Source organism: Carassius auratus, unplaced genomic scaffold, assembly GCF_003368295.1.
Source record: "Carassius auratus strain Wakin unplaced genomic scaffold, ASM336829v1 scaf_tig00045620, whole genome shotgun sequence".
Classification (NCBI taxonomy): domain Eukaryota; kingdom Metazoa; phylum Chordata; class Actinopteri; order Cypriniformes; family Cyprinidae; genus Carassius; species Carassius auratus.
The window spans coordinates 12140-33218 of record NW_020526918.1 but is presented as its reverse complement, the minus strand read 5'-3'; the positions used below and the strand labels follow the sequence as shown (position 1 = coordinate 33218).

At 35.0% G+C, this 21079-nt stretch overlaps 1 protein-coding gene across 1 annotated transcript in view; it reads right to left on the bottom strand.

The window, feature by feature from the left end:
- arhgef39 (Rho guanine nucleotide exchange factor (GEF) 39) overlaps positions 1-18045 on the bottom strand; it is a 37207-nt gene extending 19162 nt beyond the window's left edge. The window contains exons 1-5 of the mRNA XM_026255676.1: positions 17929-18045; positions 14440-14632; positions 13351-13445; positions 7563-7683; positions 5037-5155 (exon numbers count right to left, since the gene is read on the bottom strand). Coding sequence (XP_026111461.1) covers positions 5037-5155; positions 7563-7683; positions 13351-13445; positions 14440-14589 — 485 coding nt within the window. The 5' untranslated portion in view covers positions 14590-14632; positions 17929-18045. The remainder of the gene's footprint in view (positions 1-5036; positions 5156-7562; positions 7684-13350; positions 13446-14439; positions 14633-17928) is intronic.
- Between the last annotated feature and the right edge of the window lie 3034 nt (positions 18046-21079).

The following is a 21079-nucleotide window of genomic DNA, read 5'->3' as shown; positions in this document are numbered from 1 at the left end:
AAAACATGCCGTTTTATTACTATAAGGTTTAAAATGTCTAGAACTGATGCTAGACACAATCCATGCCATGGTCAGATACAGGGACAGGGACATTTCACAGAAACATAAAAAAAATGCAAACTGGGCTTTTAGTTTTGAAATGTAATCAGTTAAAGTGTAATTTACAAATACTATTTTACAGTGTGATGCATCTACGAATCTTAAATGCCAAAATAGTCTCTGCATTTATAATGAATCTGGATTAAGGAAGCAGTTTTAGAATTAAAATGAACTTAAATTCAAAGAACTCTTTTTAACTAGAAAATGAAAGTTTGTCAAATTAAGTTTTGAATAGTTAAAAAAGTTTATAAACGGTCAAATGAAAGAACGACAGACAGAATGATAGACAGACAGACAGAATAAGAGAAGCAGATCAAATGAAAGATAGAACTATAGAGACAGAATGATAGAGAGAATGATGGAAGACTAATACAATGACAAATAGACAGGCAGAATAATATATAGAATGAATGACAGACAGAACAAAAGACATACAATGAAAGACAGAATGATGGAATGCTAGATAGAATGATGGATAAAACTATAGATAGAATGATGGTTAGACTGATAGAATAATCAAAAGATAGACAGAAAAAAGACTAAAGTGTTGGATAGTCAGAATGATAGATAAAATAATGGATAGATAGATAGAATGAAAGACAAAAAGACGGATAGACAGACAAAACAGCACATAGAAAGAAAGACAGACAGAGAATGAGAGACAGAATGACAGAACACTAGACAGAATGATGGAAAGAACTAACTATAAATAGAAAGAATGATATCATAGAATGCTGGATAGAACAAAACAGCAAGACAGAAACACAGACAAAACGATGGACAAATAGAACGATACAGAGAATGAAAGACAGAAATGAAATTGAGGCCCCGTTTACACTACTGTGTTTTCGTTTAAAAACCACATTACTTTTGCTACGGTTACGTCTATCATTTACACTACTCCGGTGTTCTCGATCCTCAAAAACTGAGACTTTTGAAAACGCAGCAGACCCCGTTTTAGTCTGAAAACTCCAGGGTTGCGTTTCAGTGTAAACGGACCAAAACGGAGACTTTTGAAAATGATGCCGTGGCTACCCACATTTGCTCTGCGTATCCTTGACGACCGTTTAAACAATAAAATAATGCGCATTGTTGTACCGATAGATGTATAGGTACAGTAGATACCCCATTTGATCGCTCCAGCATGTAAACGCGTCCGCAATCTAAATAATAGGGAATCTAGCTATTTATATCTATGGCTGTACTTGCATGCATGGTCACGTGACATGTGTTTTAGGTTGTGTAGTGTAAGCACAGATCGTTTCTGAAAAGCAGTGAAAACACCAGTGTAGACGAGGATCGTTTTCATTCTAAAACGCCGTTTTATAACGAACACACACTAGTGTTAATTGGGCCTAAAAATAAAATGACAGAATGCTAGATAGAACTGAAAGAACTTCTGTAGATATAGTGACAGAATGATGAACAGACTGATAAAATGATGGCTAGACAGATATAATACTGGACAGACTGATAAAATGATCATGAGACCGAAAGACCAATCAACATCTCTTTACATACTGTAACTTCCAATTTACTTTTACCACTTAAAATAACTGGTTTTAGTTTTTTTATGTTTTATTTTACATTTAATGTGAACACAATTTTACAGAATTTTTATAATTCCCATAACATAAATAAATATTTGCTTGTGGACTTCATTTCTCTGTCTGACACTCGACAAATTGTCCATCTGTAGTCAGGCAGACCTCAGGGAGGAGAAGAAGGGTTGAGAGGAGAGCGACTCAACATGAATCTCTTCTCTGCAGCTGCAGTAAATGGCATTTAATAATAGGAATGATTTTATCCTCCCTCCCGACAGTCCCGCTCCATGTCTTAAGTAGCCACCATGATCCACACACAGCCAGCCTCACCATCCATCATCCTTCATCCCAATAAGTGACAACAATTTCCTCCCGAGTCCCTGTTAGAGGTGGTACTCCTGATTATCTGCACTCTCCGAGAACGGAGCTCTTCTGCCGTGCCACTTAAGATCATCATACAATTATGCGCCCCCCCCCCCCCCATGTGTCCTCGCTTTCCGAGAACGGTAAAGGCAGAATCGATGGGGGGACAATAGGAAACACGGTGATCAGGGCCTGAGAGGATGAGATCAGATCAAGGGCATCTTTGAACATGCTGATTGAGATGTCAGCGCTCAGCAGTTCCGAGGGAAATTAGAGAATATCTCTGTGATAACTGGGTGGAGAACATTCAGGGTGCGACACAAAGATCACAGATGGTGTTTAGCACAAATCCTGCGGTTTGCTGGATGACAAAAACAGAGAGAAAATACCTTGCATCCATTTGAAAGGCAGGCATGTTGCGAATCGGTGTTAGGTGATCTTATAACAAGTGGTCAGTGTTGAAAACAGGTGTAAATGGAATACAAAAGTGTAAAAAAAAATACTGAACACAACTATAATATAAAATAACGGTTTCCTATTTGAATTTATTTATTTATTCCTTTGAGGACAGAGCTACATTTTCAGTAGGGGTGCACGAAAAATAATATCGGCCGATAATTAATTAATGTGCATCTCATCAGTAAAGCCAGTTATCTAATCAGCCTAATCAAAACATGTTCGTGGATTTTTTCAGTTTGTCAGTTAACAAAGCCTCTGTGTAGTAACAGCTGCTCTATGGCAGATCATGCACCTGATAGAATTTACCACTGAGATCCGCATTAATTATCGGCCGATATTCATCACGCACCTCTAATTTTCAGCAGCCATTATTCCAAAAAACATTCTAATATGGTAACTTGGTGCACAAAAAGCCATTTCTTATTTTTATTGATGTAAAAAAAAAAAACAGTCGTGCTGCTTCATATTGTTTGGAAACAGTGATATTTTTCAGCATTCTTTGATAAATAGAAAGTAAAAAAAACTATATCTGAAATAAAAAAAGTGTATATATTTTCCATTATTATAAGTCTTTACTTTCAATTTTGATCAATTTAGTGCATCGTTGTGATAGCTAGATAGAAGGATGGATTCAAGATTCAACCAGGAGTAAAATCATGTAAAATCATGATCAAATCACCTATATTGGATGCACAAAGACACATAAACAGGGCCTGTAAACAAACAGGATTGTCATTTTGCATATGATGAAGCTTAGCCACTGAATGAAAACCATGACAGGTGGGCGCTATCTGAGGAATGTTTTTATAAAGAATAAATATAAAGCCACAATTATCGTCATAGCTAGAATGACATTGCGTTAGTTTTTTTTCATGTTGGAAACTACATTTAATAACTAGGAGTGACACAAAAGCCTAATTAAGATGGACTCTAGCTGCTTGATAAAGGAATGCTATGTAATTTTCACTGGTTCTTAAGCATGTTCTAGTTCATTTCGCACCCTGTTACACTAATAAACAGCTGAGACCAAGACCGCATGAAATTACAGCCAAGAAAAACGGCGGCTTAACAAAAGGGATTTTGACAGTTCTTGGACAGTCTGAAGGCATGTGTGAGCATAACATCAAACAATAATTACGTCTGTCATTGAGAGGCTTGGTACGCGGCGTGCACTTACTCCTCCAAAGCGCAGAAATACAGATGAAGAATTCAAGCATGAAAACCATAACCCGGTGGTGACAGTTTTCTGTTATCATGCCATCAAATTATTCCCAAAATCCGTCTTTAAAGTAAATCCACACATCAGTGCGATCAACAAAATGTGACGTTGTAGAGTGATTTGACAGCTGAGCAGAAGACTGTGAAGTAGACTGGCCTGTGTCAGAAGATACTGATGCATAACCAAAACGCTTTACATTCCCATCAAGAACTGACTGCATTTCAATGCTGCCATCGTGTTGATGCTGTCGATCCCGTAATCTCTTCACCAAAGCAGATGGTTTAAATACACAAAAACATCCACTGACCAATCCATCTCATTTACTTGAAAATTCAATGGCTGAGGTACTCTGACATTTAATGAGATTTGAAGAAAACTTTGCACGTCAATTGCAATAAGTGGTTGAGAAATCCATTAAACAGCACAAAATCAAAATATCTTTAGGTGAAGTGTGTCATTTATGCACCACTACCATCATCAGATGAATAGAGTATAAATATATAATAAGTAATTAAGTTTTCACAAACACTCATGTCTACATCTACAAAACAAAAACCTGATATGAAATTATTTTCCTTTTCAGCTTGGGATGCACCAATATAATAATTATTTCCCATTACAACAAGCTGATAAAATTTTTTAATGTAATAGCTGATAACTGATTTAAATGATAATATTATAGAAATTATTTAAATAATTATATAAATAAATAATAAAACACTTAAAACTAAGAATCATAACTTTAAATGCAACAAGCTAATTTAGGCATCACAACATTATAAAGCATAAAAAGAAACATTTATATTTTTATATTTGCTAAAGAGTACATTTAACTGTTAAATTATTAGCACATTTTACACAAATATTAACTTTAAATACATTTTAAGCTTTAAATGAGCATCAAGTGACCATCTAAATATGAAAATAAAAGAAATGAGCATGCACAATTAAATATTCTAATTCAGCTGATAACCGAAAAAAAAAACATGAATAACCAAAAAAAAAAAAAAAAAAAAAAAACTATAAAAACGCTTAATATCGGTAAAATACCAAAAAACGATAAATGGTCAATTTTAAAATTTTATGTGTGTGTGTGCATGTATATATTTTTTTTCTTCGAAAATGGATATTTTTTACACTATATTATTAAATAAGCACTAGATGATAACAAAAGTCATGTAAATATAAATGTAGTGTAAATAAGCATGGACATTGCATAATATCCAATACTGGCCAAAACCAAAAACAAAAAAACAAAAAGAGAGAAAAACTATTATAATAATATCTGCTGATAACCAATAACCGTTGACTTAAAAGTTCAAATACTGTTACACATGTACTTGAGGACTTACTGCTGGATACGCTGAAGTGGAAGCGTTAGCAAGTCCTCAAGTTTCTGCTGACTGAACTCAGGCCTCGACTCCTGGAGCTTTTTAAACCGTCGGAAGGCTTTGCTTTTCTTCATCTGAACCTGAGAAGGAAATGAACTATGAATCAAAAATCTGCTTCTGTGAAAAAAAAATTTATACAATAAGAGCACATTTGATAGAGCTAGCAATAACACTGTTTACCCTTTAACCAACAATATCACCTCCGTAGATGATGCATGTGTGGACGCACAATGAGACGAGACATCTCTGTTGTCTCTTATCACAACTTCTGAATAGAGCAACCCTGGTTTCATTATTAAATATACATTCACACAAACCAAGTCAGGCTAATTTTTTTTATTTTATGTCAAATTTGTTTTGAATTGTGCATCCATCTGAGAAAAGCATAGGTCAGTGCTACTTTTCTGTACTAAGTAAATAATAAATAAATCATAAATAAAAATAAATTAATCATATAAGCACAAGAAACAATCCATCATCTTCAAACGGCAGACACCGTGTACAACACCTGCTCAGCAAACATTTATGGCTGTAGCAGCTGGGGTCTCCATCTGAGAAACACACCAACATTAAATCACACCATCTCGGACGAACTGTGAGAGGAATCCAAACAAACAAAATAAAAAATAAAAACTCTGAATGAATCCTGTCAAATCCAAAGCTTTCCTAAAAATAATAGGCAAGTCATCAAAACTATATTAAGGTAAACATATTCAAATTCTATTATTAAAAACAACATAATTTTTAAACAAATTTATACATTTTGCCTGGAAAAAAAAAACATTAAACATTTTAAATATTTAACAAAATATATTAATTTCCAGAGTAAATTAATTTTGAGAGTTTCATTATTAGTATTTTTAAAGATTACAACTGTTGTTTTCATTTGACCTATCAAAGAATTCTATTAAATATAGGAAACTGTAATATTTAATCTTAAAATAGAATTACTTTAAATTAATTTATAAATATAAATTAATTTATATTTGATCAGATAGATGTAGCCTTGTTAAACATTTTCACCAGTAAAAAAATTATTAATAAATAATATAAAAATAGCATAAAAAATTGGGTGGGGAATGGGAGGGCCTCATTGGCACAGTGATTAACCAGAAAAATTGAAATTGGCATTTTATGCCCAAAAGGTTGCAGACTCCTTGTATAGATATATTGTGCATTCCTAAAATAATGCAAAACCATCTAGCTATCTTTTAAAAGCATATTACTATATATTTATTAAAGTTATTATTGCACCAAACTTCCTAATACTGTATGTTCGGTCAAGGTTGAAGATTGTACTAAAATGAAAATTTTAAATATAAATATACATGTATAAATAATATGTAAAGAGAGTCACTTGTTGGGAAAATGTTGAGATCTTGGTCTAGATTGCTATTCTCTTAATAAGCTTCATGGGATGCTGGATTTTGAAGGACAAACGAGCCATGTTTTGAATCATGCGACATAGCAAACACACCACCAGCCCATGTTCCAGCAATTACATCTATGTCTCGGCCAAGCGGAGGAATCAATGCTAACTTAAACAGCTCAGTCTGCAATCAATGAGAATCAGTCAATTGGCCGCAGACACATTCCTCCTCTTAATTAAGACATTAATATCTGTTCACATGAGCACATGGAAAACAGAAGTTAGCATTAGCCAGGCATGCCGATGATTCTTTCATGATGAATCAGTCATCCGTACACTTGGGTACAGGTGCCTTGCCGAGGGAGGAGCTAATTAGCAAAAAGAGAGACTGCCTATCTCACTTTTTTCTGGCTGACTGATGGAAGCTGCCCACTTAAGTCAGGCGTAATGAGATGGTAGTGTTGGACCTAATGGTACCGCTGGGCTTTGCCTGGAGAGATCTGTTTGCACAGAGTGTCAACCATAAGCCTTAATCAGGTAGGTGACTCCATGTTTTTTCACCGTTCCAAACGTCAATCATTCTGAATGGCGATCTTTGAGTTACTGACCTGACATTGTGTCTTCTTTTCTTTTTTCCCCCCACAAGGCAAAAAAAAGGTGTCATAGAGGAGGAGTTGTACAACGATTTAATAGGTTTGGATTAAACATTCACTTATTAGAAGTAGAGCATGACATTCTGTCAATACTGCACATTACCATAGAATCTGTATTAAATACATATTCATGATTTCATTTCGATAGCTGTAGCCATCGGCTTTTGTGTAAGTAGGTGACCTCTATCCAGGTAAAAGAAGGCATTTACTCACAATAAAACCAATATCAGCAATGTTTTTTTTTTAAATCAAAAGAAATGCAAAGTGACACAATCAGTGAAATGTAATAATATTCACTTTAATTTATACAACCATATTCACGCACACATTACTCAAGACCATACAAATATGTCACATACTAATAGTCACAATTGTAAGCACGTTTGTCAATGCCAGACGCATAGCATGTGAACAGAAGTGAAAAGGGGTCAAATTTAACTAGTGAAACATTTAACTTCAACTTACCAAGAGGACTTTTTTAGCCGTCTGAATGTTGTCAACGTAAGTGTTATACAGCTGCAGATGAGCGCAGAACTCCTCAAACCCGACACCAAACCTCCCCAGCTCTAGATGAGTGAGTAGGGTCCTGTTAAAAACAAGTAATAAGTCAAACTATTATTTGCCTTATGCAATGTAATTTAATCAGACTTCAATAAATTTTTCATACCTCAAATGTACAGTAAATTAAATACATATTTAAATATTTATATACAATATAAATTATATAGAAAATTTATATTTTTTTAATTCAAATATTGTATATTAATTATTAATAAAACCATTAATTATACTTAATTCAAATAAACTCAATAACAATAAAAATAGATAAATATAAAATTAAATACACAATAACATTTTTTTATTTAAAAATACTTTCAATTTTATATAAATACACACAAACACACACATCTATAAATAAATTAAATAATGCATTTGTTAGCCACTACTAGTAATACATAATATTTTATTGAAAAGGGTGTGTGTTTATAATTATATATATATATATATATATATATATATATATATATATATATATATATATATATATAAACTGGAAAAACTTTTAAACTAAAATATTGTATTTTACGAAAAATGAATTCATTCAATAAACACATTGATGAATGTTAAAAAATATATATTTTTAACATTAATTAGTCTAAATTTAGTTTTCCTGTAATGCAAATCCACAAAGACCATCATCATACTGTGTCAAATCATCAACAATTAAGTGCGGTTAACTTAAAAAAATAAATATCAGGGCACACTTTAATGTTACCCTACCCTGCAGTCTTGCCACCGCACTCCAAACACAATGATAACTCTGATACGGTTTTGGAAATCAAGGCACTTCTTGTCAAAAATAATGAGGAGGATTAGTTCAGAGGCAGACGTATTTGCAAAAGGAAGCGTTTTTAGTCAGATTTGTGTGGTGTCATATGAGGGCTTCTCCCTGTGGGTGACGCACTTATTTGAGACAAGGGTGCTGAGGCTAGCGCCCAAGGGCAAGCGTGCGGTGCTTTGTAGCGGGAACGCACTCATTGCGAAACCAGGAACAAAACAAGGTGTTCAAGAGGAATGGGAGAGCTGGTGCTCTGGCTGTCAGAAACATTAGGGTGACATGGGTATAATTCAAGGGTGAGGGTGCTGACACTTGTGAAGGAGCTTATTATCCAAACTAGGCAAGGTAGCTATTGCGCATACATACCACTTAGACCGAACAGAAATACAGATACGGATACACACACACACACACACACACACACACACACCCTAATAATGTTCCCTGAGACTTCATGGTTTTTAGAAGGAGCTTTTTGTGATAGAAGTTGATTTAAATAGATTTTAATGAAGTTGCAAGCCAAGGTAGCCTCTGTTCGTAATCAGGAGATGCTAGATCAGCCGAGAGAGTTCTTCTAACGAGGGCAAAGGGCGGGAAAATAGTGTTTCCTTTTTCCTCCTCACAGCCAGAGGCTATTATGATAAATATGAAATTATGACTTACATTTTTTATGCTCTTTTTTTTTAGGGCAATTAAATTCTCTGGCTATCAGAAAGATGACAAAGACAACATTAGCATTCCTCCTGCATCACGTTAATCTACATTAATTCATAGCGGTTGCAACATCTGGGCTCGGCACAGACTCAACCAAACAATGAAGGGACTATGTGGCTTCATTTGCTGGAAGTGAGAATTAAGGAATACTAATTATCGTCAATGAATAGTTAGCAGCAACACAGACACTCGGAAAAACACAAATATGTACAGGACCCAAAAGCATGGTTTGGGTTGTAAGGAGACTCCCTCCTCCCTTCAATAGCGACGAGGACCCTCTTGCTTCATATCGGATACCATTTGATCTATTTCCACACCACATTTACCCTCATTAACAAAACCCCTAGGCGCACTCGTTTCTCTCTCAAATACGTTTTTGATTTTGTGCTACTTAAGTCTATGCCCTTTCAAGTTGGTGCTCACTGTTGCATTCTAGGAAAATTGGGTTCTTCCCACTGTTGCCTTACTCCACTCATCAGATAAACAGCCATAATTCTGATGAATGGCAGTGGCATGACAGCATATTCACAATTAAATCTTATTGTGTGGAAAAGAGCAGCTTAGACAGCTAACTAAATATCACCTTTTTCATTTCACAGAATAAAGAAAGTCAAATAGGTTTTGAAAAACATGAAGAGAAGTATTTTACATTTTATTATTATTTTTGGCCTAATCATTAAAGGTTCAAATCAACAATGGTTTATAAATTAAAATGCATTAATACTTTTTTTTTCTTTTATATTTTCGACTATAAAGTGCATATTGTGTGTGATAAAAAACAATCTACAGTGCAGCTCCGGTCCTTGTTCTCAGTTTTTCTGTGCTTCGACCAGTCCAAGATAAAAAGTGATGATTTCAGCTAAGGATTCAAATAACCTTCAGCAGCCAGCACAGATATCAACATGCATCTGAAGAAGCTTCTTGATAATGATGTGGTTTTGGAGTGCGCAAGCACTTTATTCCTTTTAATTAGTCAGCCACTGCTGACTGTTCACAGATCTAAATTGAGAGACTGCCATTATGCTTCACCCAGCACTTCAATAACCGATTCTAATGATGATATATGGTAACCGAGCACCGATTTATCCAATACATCGGGCTCTGAAATTCAGCCCTCCATCTTCATTCAGCCTCTGTTTGTAGAGAGGCCCGTCAGTCAGGCACTGATGGGAGCCTCGGGGACCCACGGTGATTCATTATTCAGACAATTTTATGATTCTCAATCAACAGGGCCTAGATAAAGCCCTCAAAGGCAGTCCCCCTTCCATTCATTTGGCAATTCGAAATATGTACACAATGAAGCCACACGGCAGTAACTTAAATGAGAACTTCGGCCAATTTAGCATTAATGAAATCTCCTCAGTAGGTTTTTCCTGTTTGCAAATTTCTCTTCGAGCTTGTCAGGTAAATTCTGTAAGATTGATCAGGTTGTTACATATATCAAACACTGCTCACCTGCACTTAGGGGCAATCATCTCTCTATTGCAAGCGTGAAGGACTTAATAAAATGCTGGAAACACTTTCAGCCTTTTATTAAGACCTTCAAGCTTGCATCAGAGAGATGATTGATCCTCAGTTCAGGTGAGCGGTGTTTGATATATGTAACAACCTGATCAATCCTTGCAGGCTATTGGACATTAGAAGAGGCCTTCTGCTTTTGCTTTCAGATGTAGTACATCAAAACACGCTACACCATAGATAGCCTCAGATAAAATTAACAAGAACAGCCTTTTTGACACCGGTGAGTTAATATGTTGTTAGTCTGACCAGCCTGCATGGGCAGATCAATGCCAACTGTTCTTCAGGCCAGTTTTTCTGATGAATTATTTTTTGTTTCCAGCGGCTCCATCTGTATACAGAAGAGTCACAGCTGGGTTTCACCACTTACCATGACCACTCTACCATTGGTATTTAAAAAATAAATAAATAAATAGACTATTTTCCGTTTTTTTTCTTACATTTGTTGACAGAAACCCCCTGTTCTAAATTCACTGTAAACCACGGCTTCGCAGGGCTTATTGCTTTTATAAAATGCTTATTCCAGACACATAGTTTTCACAGAATAAAACCGAGAGAATAAAGTTCAATGATATAAAAGTATTCTTCCAACAAACGATGTAGTTCCTCAGAAACAGTTGTGGTTCCAAGAAAGTGGTTGCCAAAGGTGTATGTTTGTAGTGTAATTCACCACAGCTTCGAACGCGGCTCAGAATCAAGGACCGGAACTATACATTTTATAAAGAGCTTTTATATATATGTGATACTGGACCACAAAACCAGTCTTAAGTCACTGGGGCATATTTGTAGCAATAGGCAAAAAAACATGGTATGAGTCAGAATTATTAATTTTTCTTTTATGCCAAAAATCATTAGGATATTAAGTAAAGATCATGTTCCATTAAGAAATGTTGTACATTTCCTAAAGTAAATATATCAAAACTTAATTTTTGGTTAGTAATATGAATTGCTACAAATTCATTTGGACAACTTCAAAGGCGATTTTATCAGTTTTTTTTTTTTTCTCAAATAGTTGCATCTCAGCCTAATATTGTCCGATCATAATAAACCATAGATCAGAGGAAAGCTTATTTATTCAGCTTTCAGATTTCGAAAAATTGACACTTAAGACTGGTTTTGTGGTCCAGGGTAAGAAATAAAATGCATATGTGACCCTGATCCACAAAAGGTCTTAACTGTATTAAGTGTCAATTTTTCTAAATGGTTTTGTGGTCCAGGGTAATATATAGCTTATCTCTATACAAGGTTTAGTCCTTTATATATGCATTTATAGCTTTTCCCCTTAACATTTCCTTAAATGCAATGCAAGTCACTTTGGATAAAAACATCTGACAAATACATAAATGTAAACTCATTTTTATTTCAGTTTAAGTTTTTATAGTACTTTAACTTGTCTATTTAAGTTTTTTACAAAAGCAACATTTCTAGTTTAATTATTTTCATTTAATATTTATATTTTATTTCAGCTTGATTTCAGTTACCAAAAACAATTTTACAAGTTTAACAAAAACAACACTGGTTCATGTTCAAATGCATTTCTTGGTGTATTAATATTATTTTTTGTCTTAAGAGAATGTAAACAAGTCGGACAAAAAAATAACAGCTACCAAATTTTGGTATTATATAATCATATTCCCCTCCAGCCCTCCTCATCTCAAAGTTCTTACTGGATAAAATCTGACTTTAAACCTTGTATTAAATAGCCTGATGCCTATAACTGGAGAATCTGCTACAGTAGTTCAGGAGCAGAGCCGGATTATCCATAAGGGCACTTGGGCCGGTGCCCAGGGGCCCCAACCATTCACAACAACTAGGGGGGGCACCACATGACACAAGCTTTAAAAATATTGTTTGTAAATTGTTTTATTATTAACTTGAAAGTCTTAAAAGACCATACATAACTTGTTTATGAACACTAACTTAACAACAACAATAATAATAATAAATTATAAATAAATAAAGATTACATGACCAGTATCAGCCCCCCCCCTTCCGTCCCCAACCTGTCAGAGTTGAGCTGGTCCACAACAAGTACGCGCAAATGTGTAATTTTTTTAACGGAAAATGAGTCAAAATGGACAGACGTCAATTGAGTGGTTTTGTCAGGACGTATTTTTGGACTAAAAATACGGTAGTTGGACAAGTTAATAAATTACATTTGATTTGAGAAATCATCTGAATTATGTCTTGGGAGGGGGGGCATTTGAGGTATAGTGCCCAGGGGCACCACACTTTTTTAATACGGCCCTGTTCAGGAGGAAAGACTGAGTATCAGTAATGAACGCATGATAATGAACCCTTTCATTAAAAATACATGTTTAAAACATCAGCGATTGCAAAAAGCTTATTTTTATCAACACAAAAGGCTTGGAAGACACAAACAACAAGCCGCCATCACCCATGATGGTAAGTATAGAGGGATAACATAAAATACTCTGAAGAAAGTGCAGCTGCAAGCCTAAATCCAGCATCCGCATCGATTTTTCAATCCAATTAAAGAGAATAACATAAGATAAGGCACACCAGGCAATCTCCAAGTTCTCAAACTTGATTCTCCTGTTAGACCCCAATTAATACTCCCCTACCCTCTCGTCCTTTTTTAACGGTATCAAAGCCAGCCACCCTCAGCCGTCTCTCTCCCCTGAGCGTGAATATACACTTAATTATTTAAAGGATACTTACTGGTTTATTAAATGAATGGATTTAATTGAACTGAAGATGCTTTCTCTAATGTCCTGCCTGAGGGTTCCTTTGGCCTTCAAGATCTCCACAAAGTACTGGAGAAAAGAAAGAAACATGAAAATTCAATTTTCAGACTACACTCGTACATGTACACTCTTCATTTTACCGAGAGTGTCACCTCTCGTCACACACCCTTGAGACAAAGCGAGAACAAATGTATTTAAGGGGAAGTCGTGGCCTAATGGTTAGAGGGTTGGACTCCCAATCGAAGGGTTGTGGGTTCTAGTCTCGGGCCGGACGGAATTGTGGGTGGGGGTAGTGCATGAACAGCTCTCTCTCCACCTTCAATACCACGACTTAGGTGCCCTTGAGCAAGGCATCAAACCCCCAACTGCTCCCCGGGCGCCGCAGCATAAATGGCTGCCCACTGCTCCGGGTGTGTGCTCACAGTGTGTGTGTGTGTTCACTGCTCTGTGTGTGTGCATTTCGGATGGGTTAAATGCAGAGCACAAATTCTGAGTATGGGTCACCATACTTGGCTGAATGTCACTTCACTTCATTACCTCCAGCGGGTTAAAATGAGCCACATGTCTAACACAGCTCCACCAGAGGCGGGAGGTGACGTGGTTTCTCAAAATAAGTTTTAAAGTTGTTTAATTAGCTGCGGCATTCAAAAGCAATGAGACTGACGTGGGAGTTCTCCATCTTAGCTTTTCAAGTTCAAATGCCAATTTTGATATTCAACAATATGCACAGAAATGATATGAAATCTCAGCAATCTTAAAAGTAAAACGAATTAGCTGCGAAATAAATTCCTTGAATAGGTTATAAACCATCAGTTTCAAAAGAATAGCCCTGTGATGGTGTTAAGGGCCACTCAGTAAACGGAAAACCTTGTGAAACAGTTCAAAATATAAAGCGAAGATAATTCGAATTTCAGATTAGGATTTTCTGATGATTAACATGTTTTTCTGTTTCTATGACTGAATCCAGCCCTGACAAGTGTTTCTCTATCAGCATATTGTTTCGATGCAAGATGGACCAGTGCAGCCCATGGGTGTTTGTGTTTTGGCTGGTTGAGAGACTAACCGTGACGATTAGATCCAGCTGGTGGCAGTAGCTTTTTTCACTCTGGACTAGCTCACGGGCTGTGCGGCTCCTCTTCCTCTCCCAGCGGTCCCGCTGCTCTTGAATGCTGCGAATGCCCATGGGGGTGAACGGACTCGGAGCAAAACTCATGACCGACCAGTTGAGGGTGCTGATTCCAGATCAGTTTTACTACCTACAAACAGTAAATCACTGTTAAAAAAACATCAAAATCACTAGTTGACAAATACCAATATTTGATGACAAATAAAATGCATCAAACATATTCAGTTTATAGTTTATTTTTCATCCATCAGCAATGAAATCTACACATATATATATACACATACACACACACACACACACACACACACACACACACACATAGAATACATAGTAACATTTTGCATATTTTCACTTATAATATTTACATAATTTATATAGAATAAAATTAGTATTTTAATATTTCATAATTTTATAAATAAAATGATTTAAATAATAATTAAAATAATATTTTTTATAAATTGTTGATACAATTTATAGAAATCTATACAGTTCTTAAATAGAATTAATATAGAATAAATTGAAAATATTAAATTACTTTCTAAAAATATTTCATCCTCATCTTTCACTGAGTTTGTTCATATTCAGAGTTTTTTTAATATAAAATATTTAATGTAATTTTTTTTAAATGTAAAATTCATTATATTCTTATGCATAATTTTTAAGTAATTACAATATATTAAAAAGAATGATTTCTAAATAAATTGATTTATTAAATTATTTCAGCCTTATTTATTTCACTGAGTTTGCTTACACTGGCATTTTTTATAATTCATAATTTGATAATGTTATAATTTTTTATAATATAATTTTTTTACTTTTATTCATTGCATATGATACAAATAATTATATGTAGTACTTATTAAAATAAAAAAATGAAAATATTTAATATGTTAAATGATTTTACATCAGCCTCACATCTTCTGACGACTTTATTTTTTATTTTTATTATTATTATTATTACAGAAGTACGTATTTAGCCAATTTCATCATTTCTATTATTAGGGTGTTGAAAATCTATATTTTGACATTTGTAAATTACAATCAATATGGTACAATTACTAAGCAAATGCCATTGGCTCCACAGACCAAGTATGAGGGACGACCAACAATCCAGTCCCCTATGAATTCGTAATGACAAACAAACAACATATGCAGAGGATAAGCCACCAATTAAGAGGAGCCAAACCTACACACACATCCCAACAACACTGAACAGCACACACTCTTGATCTATGACTTAGTACATGCTTTCTCTCTCTTAGCTAAGTAAAGTCTCTCCATCATGAATCCCTCCCCCAGCCGGTGGTGCTGTCCCTCGACTCTGGGGTGTCCTCTCTGCACTGCCTCATTAGTGTCAGCTCTAATGGAGCATCAGGGCCAGAAAGAGGAACGAGACCAACACTTTAACAGCAATTAACCCTTGTTCCCTCCCGAGAGAGACTGGCGTCAGCCCTTCTATAACACACTGTAAACAGGCAGCCCGATCAACCCGAAAAGACAGAGCTGCGCATACAGGTATCCACGAGGATCCCAATCCCATCCCATCTGTCTTTGTGGTGTGGCCCATCCCCTTGTTTGTACAAAACCTCCACAAAACCAGAGCGAATGTGAAATGAATCCCCTGAAGTTGCGCGCGCCCCATGCAGCCTCTGGTAAGTGCTGCGTGTGAAGCCACGGTCCACTTTTACCAGCAACTTACTGTAAATTGCATCACTCTCGACGCTCAAATAAGCAGTACATTTTGAGAAATATTGCAGCATTTTAGGCCCAGTGAAGCCAATTAAAAGCCAGCTGAGGAGGATTGGGGTCAGGAGAACCTAGTTAAAAAGACTAAATATGGAGCAACTGGCAGGGTTTGTTTGCATAACTCAGCGCTTATATTAAACAAGACCACTTTCTTTTGTTCAGGATAAGATTTTATGCATACATATAGAAAATTACACATACAAACCCTGGTTTTCTTTACAAATACTATTGTATATAAATGTAAAGGTGCTGGGTAACACTTTAAAATAAAACAGTGGAACATGACCAGCATTGGCAAATCCACAGGTCTGTTTCCCAGAAGAGCCACATGGATGAGAGGTGGAGCTGGAGCACCCAATATTCCCACTCACTTTTATTGCCCTGATGGTTTCTAGGATCTGCAGTGCCATTATAATTTATATATAATAGTTTTTGTTAATATTTTGAGTTAGATTTTACATTTTCTGTTTCTTTCATTTTTAGTTAATGTTTTAGTAACTGTTGTCACTTTTTTTAAATTTCACTTTTATTTATTAGCTTTAGTTTATATGGTTTTGTTATTTTCGTTTATTCAACAACTAGCTGATTAAATATTTCAGAGCAAAGCAAAAGCATAAACATTTAGGCTAGATTCCCTTTAGAAATTTCCATGACTTTTTAAGACTTTAATCATTTCCATGATTTTTGCAGGCCCAAGAAATCGCAATTCACAGGGGGATTGTATAGCATATATACAGTAGCCTAAGTGATACTGAAATTATTCATATTGGGCTCTGTTTGAACCTAGCAACAAGGCATTGTTGAGAAGAAAAAACTAATTCTAATTTAATTATCATTATTTTCTTTTATATATATATATATATATATATATATATATATATATAATTTAAAAAAGAAGAAGAAATGTGCCTAATAGTTTAGCTGCATTTGCTTTGTATTTTGGCCGCAGGGGTGTAACTTACTTCTATAGTTTACATTTATTTCTTGCTTAATATATGGGGTATCTGAGACTAGAAGTAGACTTACAAGTAATCTAGCCAATGAAATATGATCTCATCGAGTAAGAAATGTTGTTTATAATAAGCTCTTACAATTCATAAAAGTATTAAGTATCAATCTTTAGTATACACATAACATTCTTCGCTTTAAGGGTCTCTTAGATCCTAAACAGAACCTTAGGGTTAAATAAATAAGTAGCTTTACTTGCTTTTAGTTGATTAACAATTCATTATTTTTTTACATTAAAGAGTTTTTAATGTCAACAGGCAGTGGGCTGCTTTTATGTTTGTTAAAACTTTCATATCACAGAAGATCAAAAACAGAATTGTGGATCCTATTTTTGTATAACGTTAACGATTTCAAAACAGATTATACACAAACCAACGAGGTTACCATTTTGAACGCAAAGACAGACATCATTAGCTCACGGTTAAACGCAGGGGACTGCATATTATGTATGACATATTTGAATAGAGTTAATTAAAAAAAAAAACTTTTTCTGATGACTGAACACAAGAACGTTGTAGAAGTAACGTTACACTTCTGTTGTCATGTGTTTTTCAGATTAAAACTAGACTGAAGTAGTCTACAGTTTATAAAACTTCGTGATACGCTAACCATTTTAAAAAATCGTTTAAAAAGCGATATAGAAGAAAGTATAAATATAGAAACATTTCATACCTGACGTCGTTCGTTCTTTTCAAATTGAATGCAGGCGCTCTTTCTTGCACTCTCAGAAGTTCCGGGTTTTTCTGCGCTCTGATTGGTGCTCACAGACATCGAAACTAGGCCGCCCCCCGTGACGTCATCACGATGCAGAGTCAAGCGCTAGGGGTCATTTCACCGAAAGGCTGCTTTCTGTACCCGATGTGTCATTCAGAACCACCATATAAGTGTAAACAATTAAATTTATTTAAACGTGGAAAGGCTGACATCAACAATTAAATTAATAATGATAGTCTATAGCTAAATAATTCATCTTATTTCTAAAAAGAAATCGATAATATTTTATATATAAATATTTTATATATATAAATATATATATAAAATATATATATAATCATCCTTTCAAAAAAAAAAAAGATAGAAATAGAATGACCCCTTAGAAATGTATAGTAGGCTATTATTGACTGACCTGCCTGATCTTACTGACATGCATGTTTTATACTCAAGACTACAACTGGACAGATTATTTATGACTTATGTTATTGTTTTGATCATCAAGAACAAACTGGAGCACACATGAGATGAGAAAAATGCTTAAATTGTGAAGCAACACAGTTTTTGTCAAATCTCAAACTTATGGTATGCACCTTCAGAAGAGTCTAAGGCATTTTAGGTGAATCCAACAGCTTCAAAGCGCAAACAGAAAATAAATATATCTTCTAAATAAGTTGAAACCATAATTTTACCTTTAACTTTTGCATCCTAGGAGTTAAGAAGGGGAGATTACTCCTGATGATTCAACTTAGGAAATGAAGAGAGAAAACACACCTCAGCAAATTTATGCTAATTATAGAAGTGTTGGCAAGATGAAAGTGATGCCCTGTGATCAGCCTTGGCACAGTGATAGCCCCTAACTCCTTATAGACAGTCCCTCTAATAGAAGGAATCCAATTAGGACCCCCAAGTTCTAAAGTGCAAGCAACAACTTCTCAAACTATGTGCTTCTCCTTCTCCTTCCCATAAAACAAAAAGCTTGCAGTCCGACATCAGCGAGAACACTGACATCTAGTGTTGTCTGTGTGGCAATCTGAAAGTGTCAATCCTCTGACCGACATGACAGATCCAGCATCTGCATGTAAAGCATGACCAACAGGCATGATTTTATAGTCCTCTTGCATTCTGTCCAGTTCTGCCAATACATATATTTTTACATAATCTATCTGTATATTATGTTCATAGTACACCTATCTGTACATCATGCTGATAGTATTTATAATCTGTAAATTATGCCCATAATACTTATCTGTATAGTTATTACACATATTGTACACCTTGTATATTCTGTACTTACTGCTTATAGCTCTTCTGGTTAGATGATAACTGCATTTTGTTGCTTTGTACCTTACATGTGCAGTTACAATAAAGTTGAATCTAATCTAATTATGAACTTTTTAATAATTAGACATGTTTAGAGTGCATGATCTTCTCTTAAAAGGATAGCTCTCCCAAAAATCATTTACTTAAGCCCATGTGGTTCCAAAACTATATGACTGACTTTCTTCTGTGTTTTTGTGTAATGAACGTCAATGGTATGAAAGCCTTTTGCTGCCATGAGATAAAAAATATATAATTATAATAGTAACAATAAAAGGTAATTGCGACTTTTTATCTCACAATTCAGACTTTTCTTCCTCACAATTCTGAGCTTTTATTTACATTTATATTTACATTTAGTCATTTAGTTGATGCTGTTATCCAAAGCGACTTACAATTGAGGACAATAGAAGCAATCAAACCAACAAAAGAGCAACAATATGTGAGTGCTGTGACAAGTCCAGGTAAGTTTCATTGTTTAGTTTTTTTAACCTCACAATTCTGACCCTTCTTCTCTCAATTCTGAAAAAACGTCTGAATTAGGTACTCTAAGAACTCTAGAAGTTTCAATTGTGAGATAAAAATTCTAAATTAAATTTTAAATTCTATATTCTATAACAGAAACAAAACCACAGAATAGCAAGCTGTAAACTCAGAATTCAAAGAAAAAGATTTAATTCTATAAAAACAGCCAGAATTCTGATATATACGTTTTTTTTTCTTCCAGAAAAGCCTTATTATTAAGAATTAGTATTATTATTAATATTATTATTATTTTAAATTCCATGCTGGAAGCAGGCTTTATACAAGGAGGTCCAAAACAACAATTGATTATTTTCACATAGTTTTGGAAATGAAACACCTATAAATCATGTACTGTATACAAACTATTAAATACACTTTAATTGGATAGTTCAGCCAAAAGTTTTAATTCTGTCACCCTCATGTCATTCCAAACCCATAGGACTTACTTATTTACTGCCAATACAATGAAACTCAATGGGGTCCAAAACAACACGCAGCCTGGAAATATAGAATTGTCTTCTTTTGCATTCCACAGAATTCCAAAGTCATTTAAATTTGTAACAAAATAAGGCTGGCAGAATTTTCTTTTTTGGCTGAAGTATCCTATTAAAGCCATGCAGGACACAGTGCACATATTATCCATTGTCACTCAACGTGTTCATAAATACGACAACACTTACAATGTGCGATGTTCCCGTTTACATAAGGACTTTTCCTTGAGCGCCAGATGAGACCTCGTCCTTGAGGTACATGTTATCTTGGTGAGCTGAAAGCTTTTTGTGAACATACCTGAGACATCAATGTCAGAAGCAATAACATCTTCAGTTAGAACTAGAATAGATAAACTAAAACATTAATTTTGGCATACATTCAGATAGTGTTGGAAGAACAACAGGCTGTATATTATTCATATATGCTATTAAATCTTACAATTACACTCAAAAGGTGAAAAATAGGAGCACTGCAAATCGCCAAACTGTTAAAATACATCTTTAATGAGAGATTCATTAAAATGTCTGACAATATTGGCGGCTCTGCTCTTTATTGTTTTCAATTGTATTGTGTTTCCAGAACATTTGGTATTATAATAATTGGCCCCCAAAACAGACCTGTGCAAATTAGGCCCATTTTGCCTCCAGGCTACTGAGGCATGAACAGTCAGAGACACCGCAGACAAAGGGTCCTTTTTCACCTGAGGAGAGGGGAAGGGGGGAAAAAGCGGTAGGAGCGTCAATAATCTACACAAGTAAAGCAAGTCTCCCAAGGT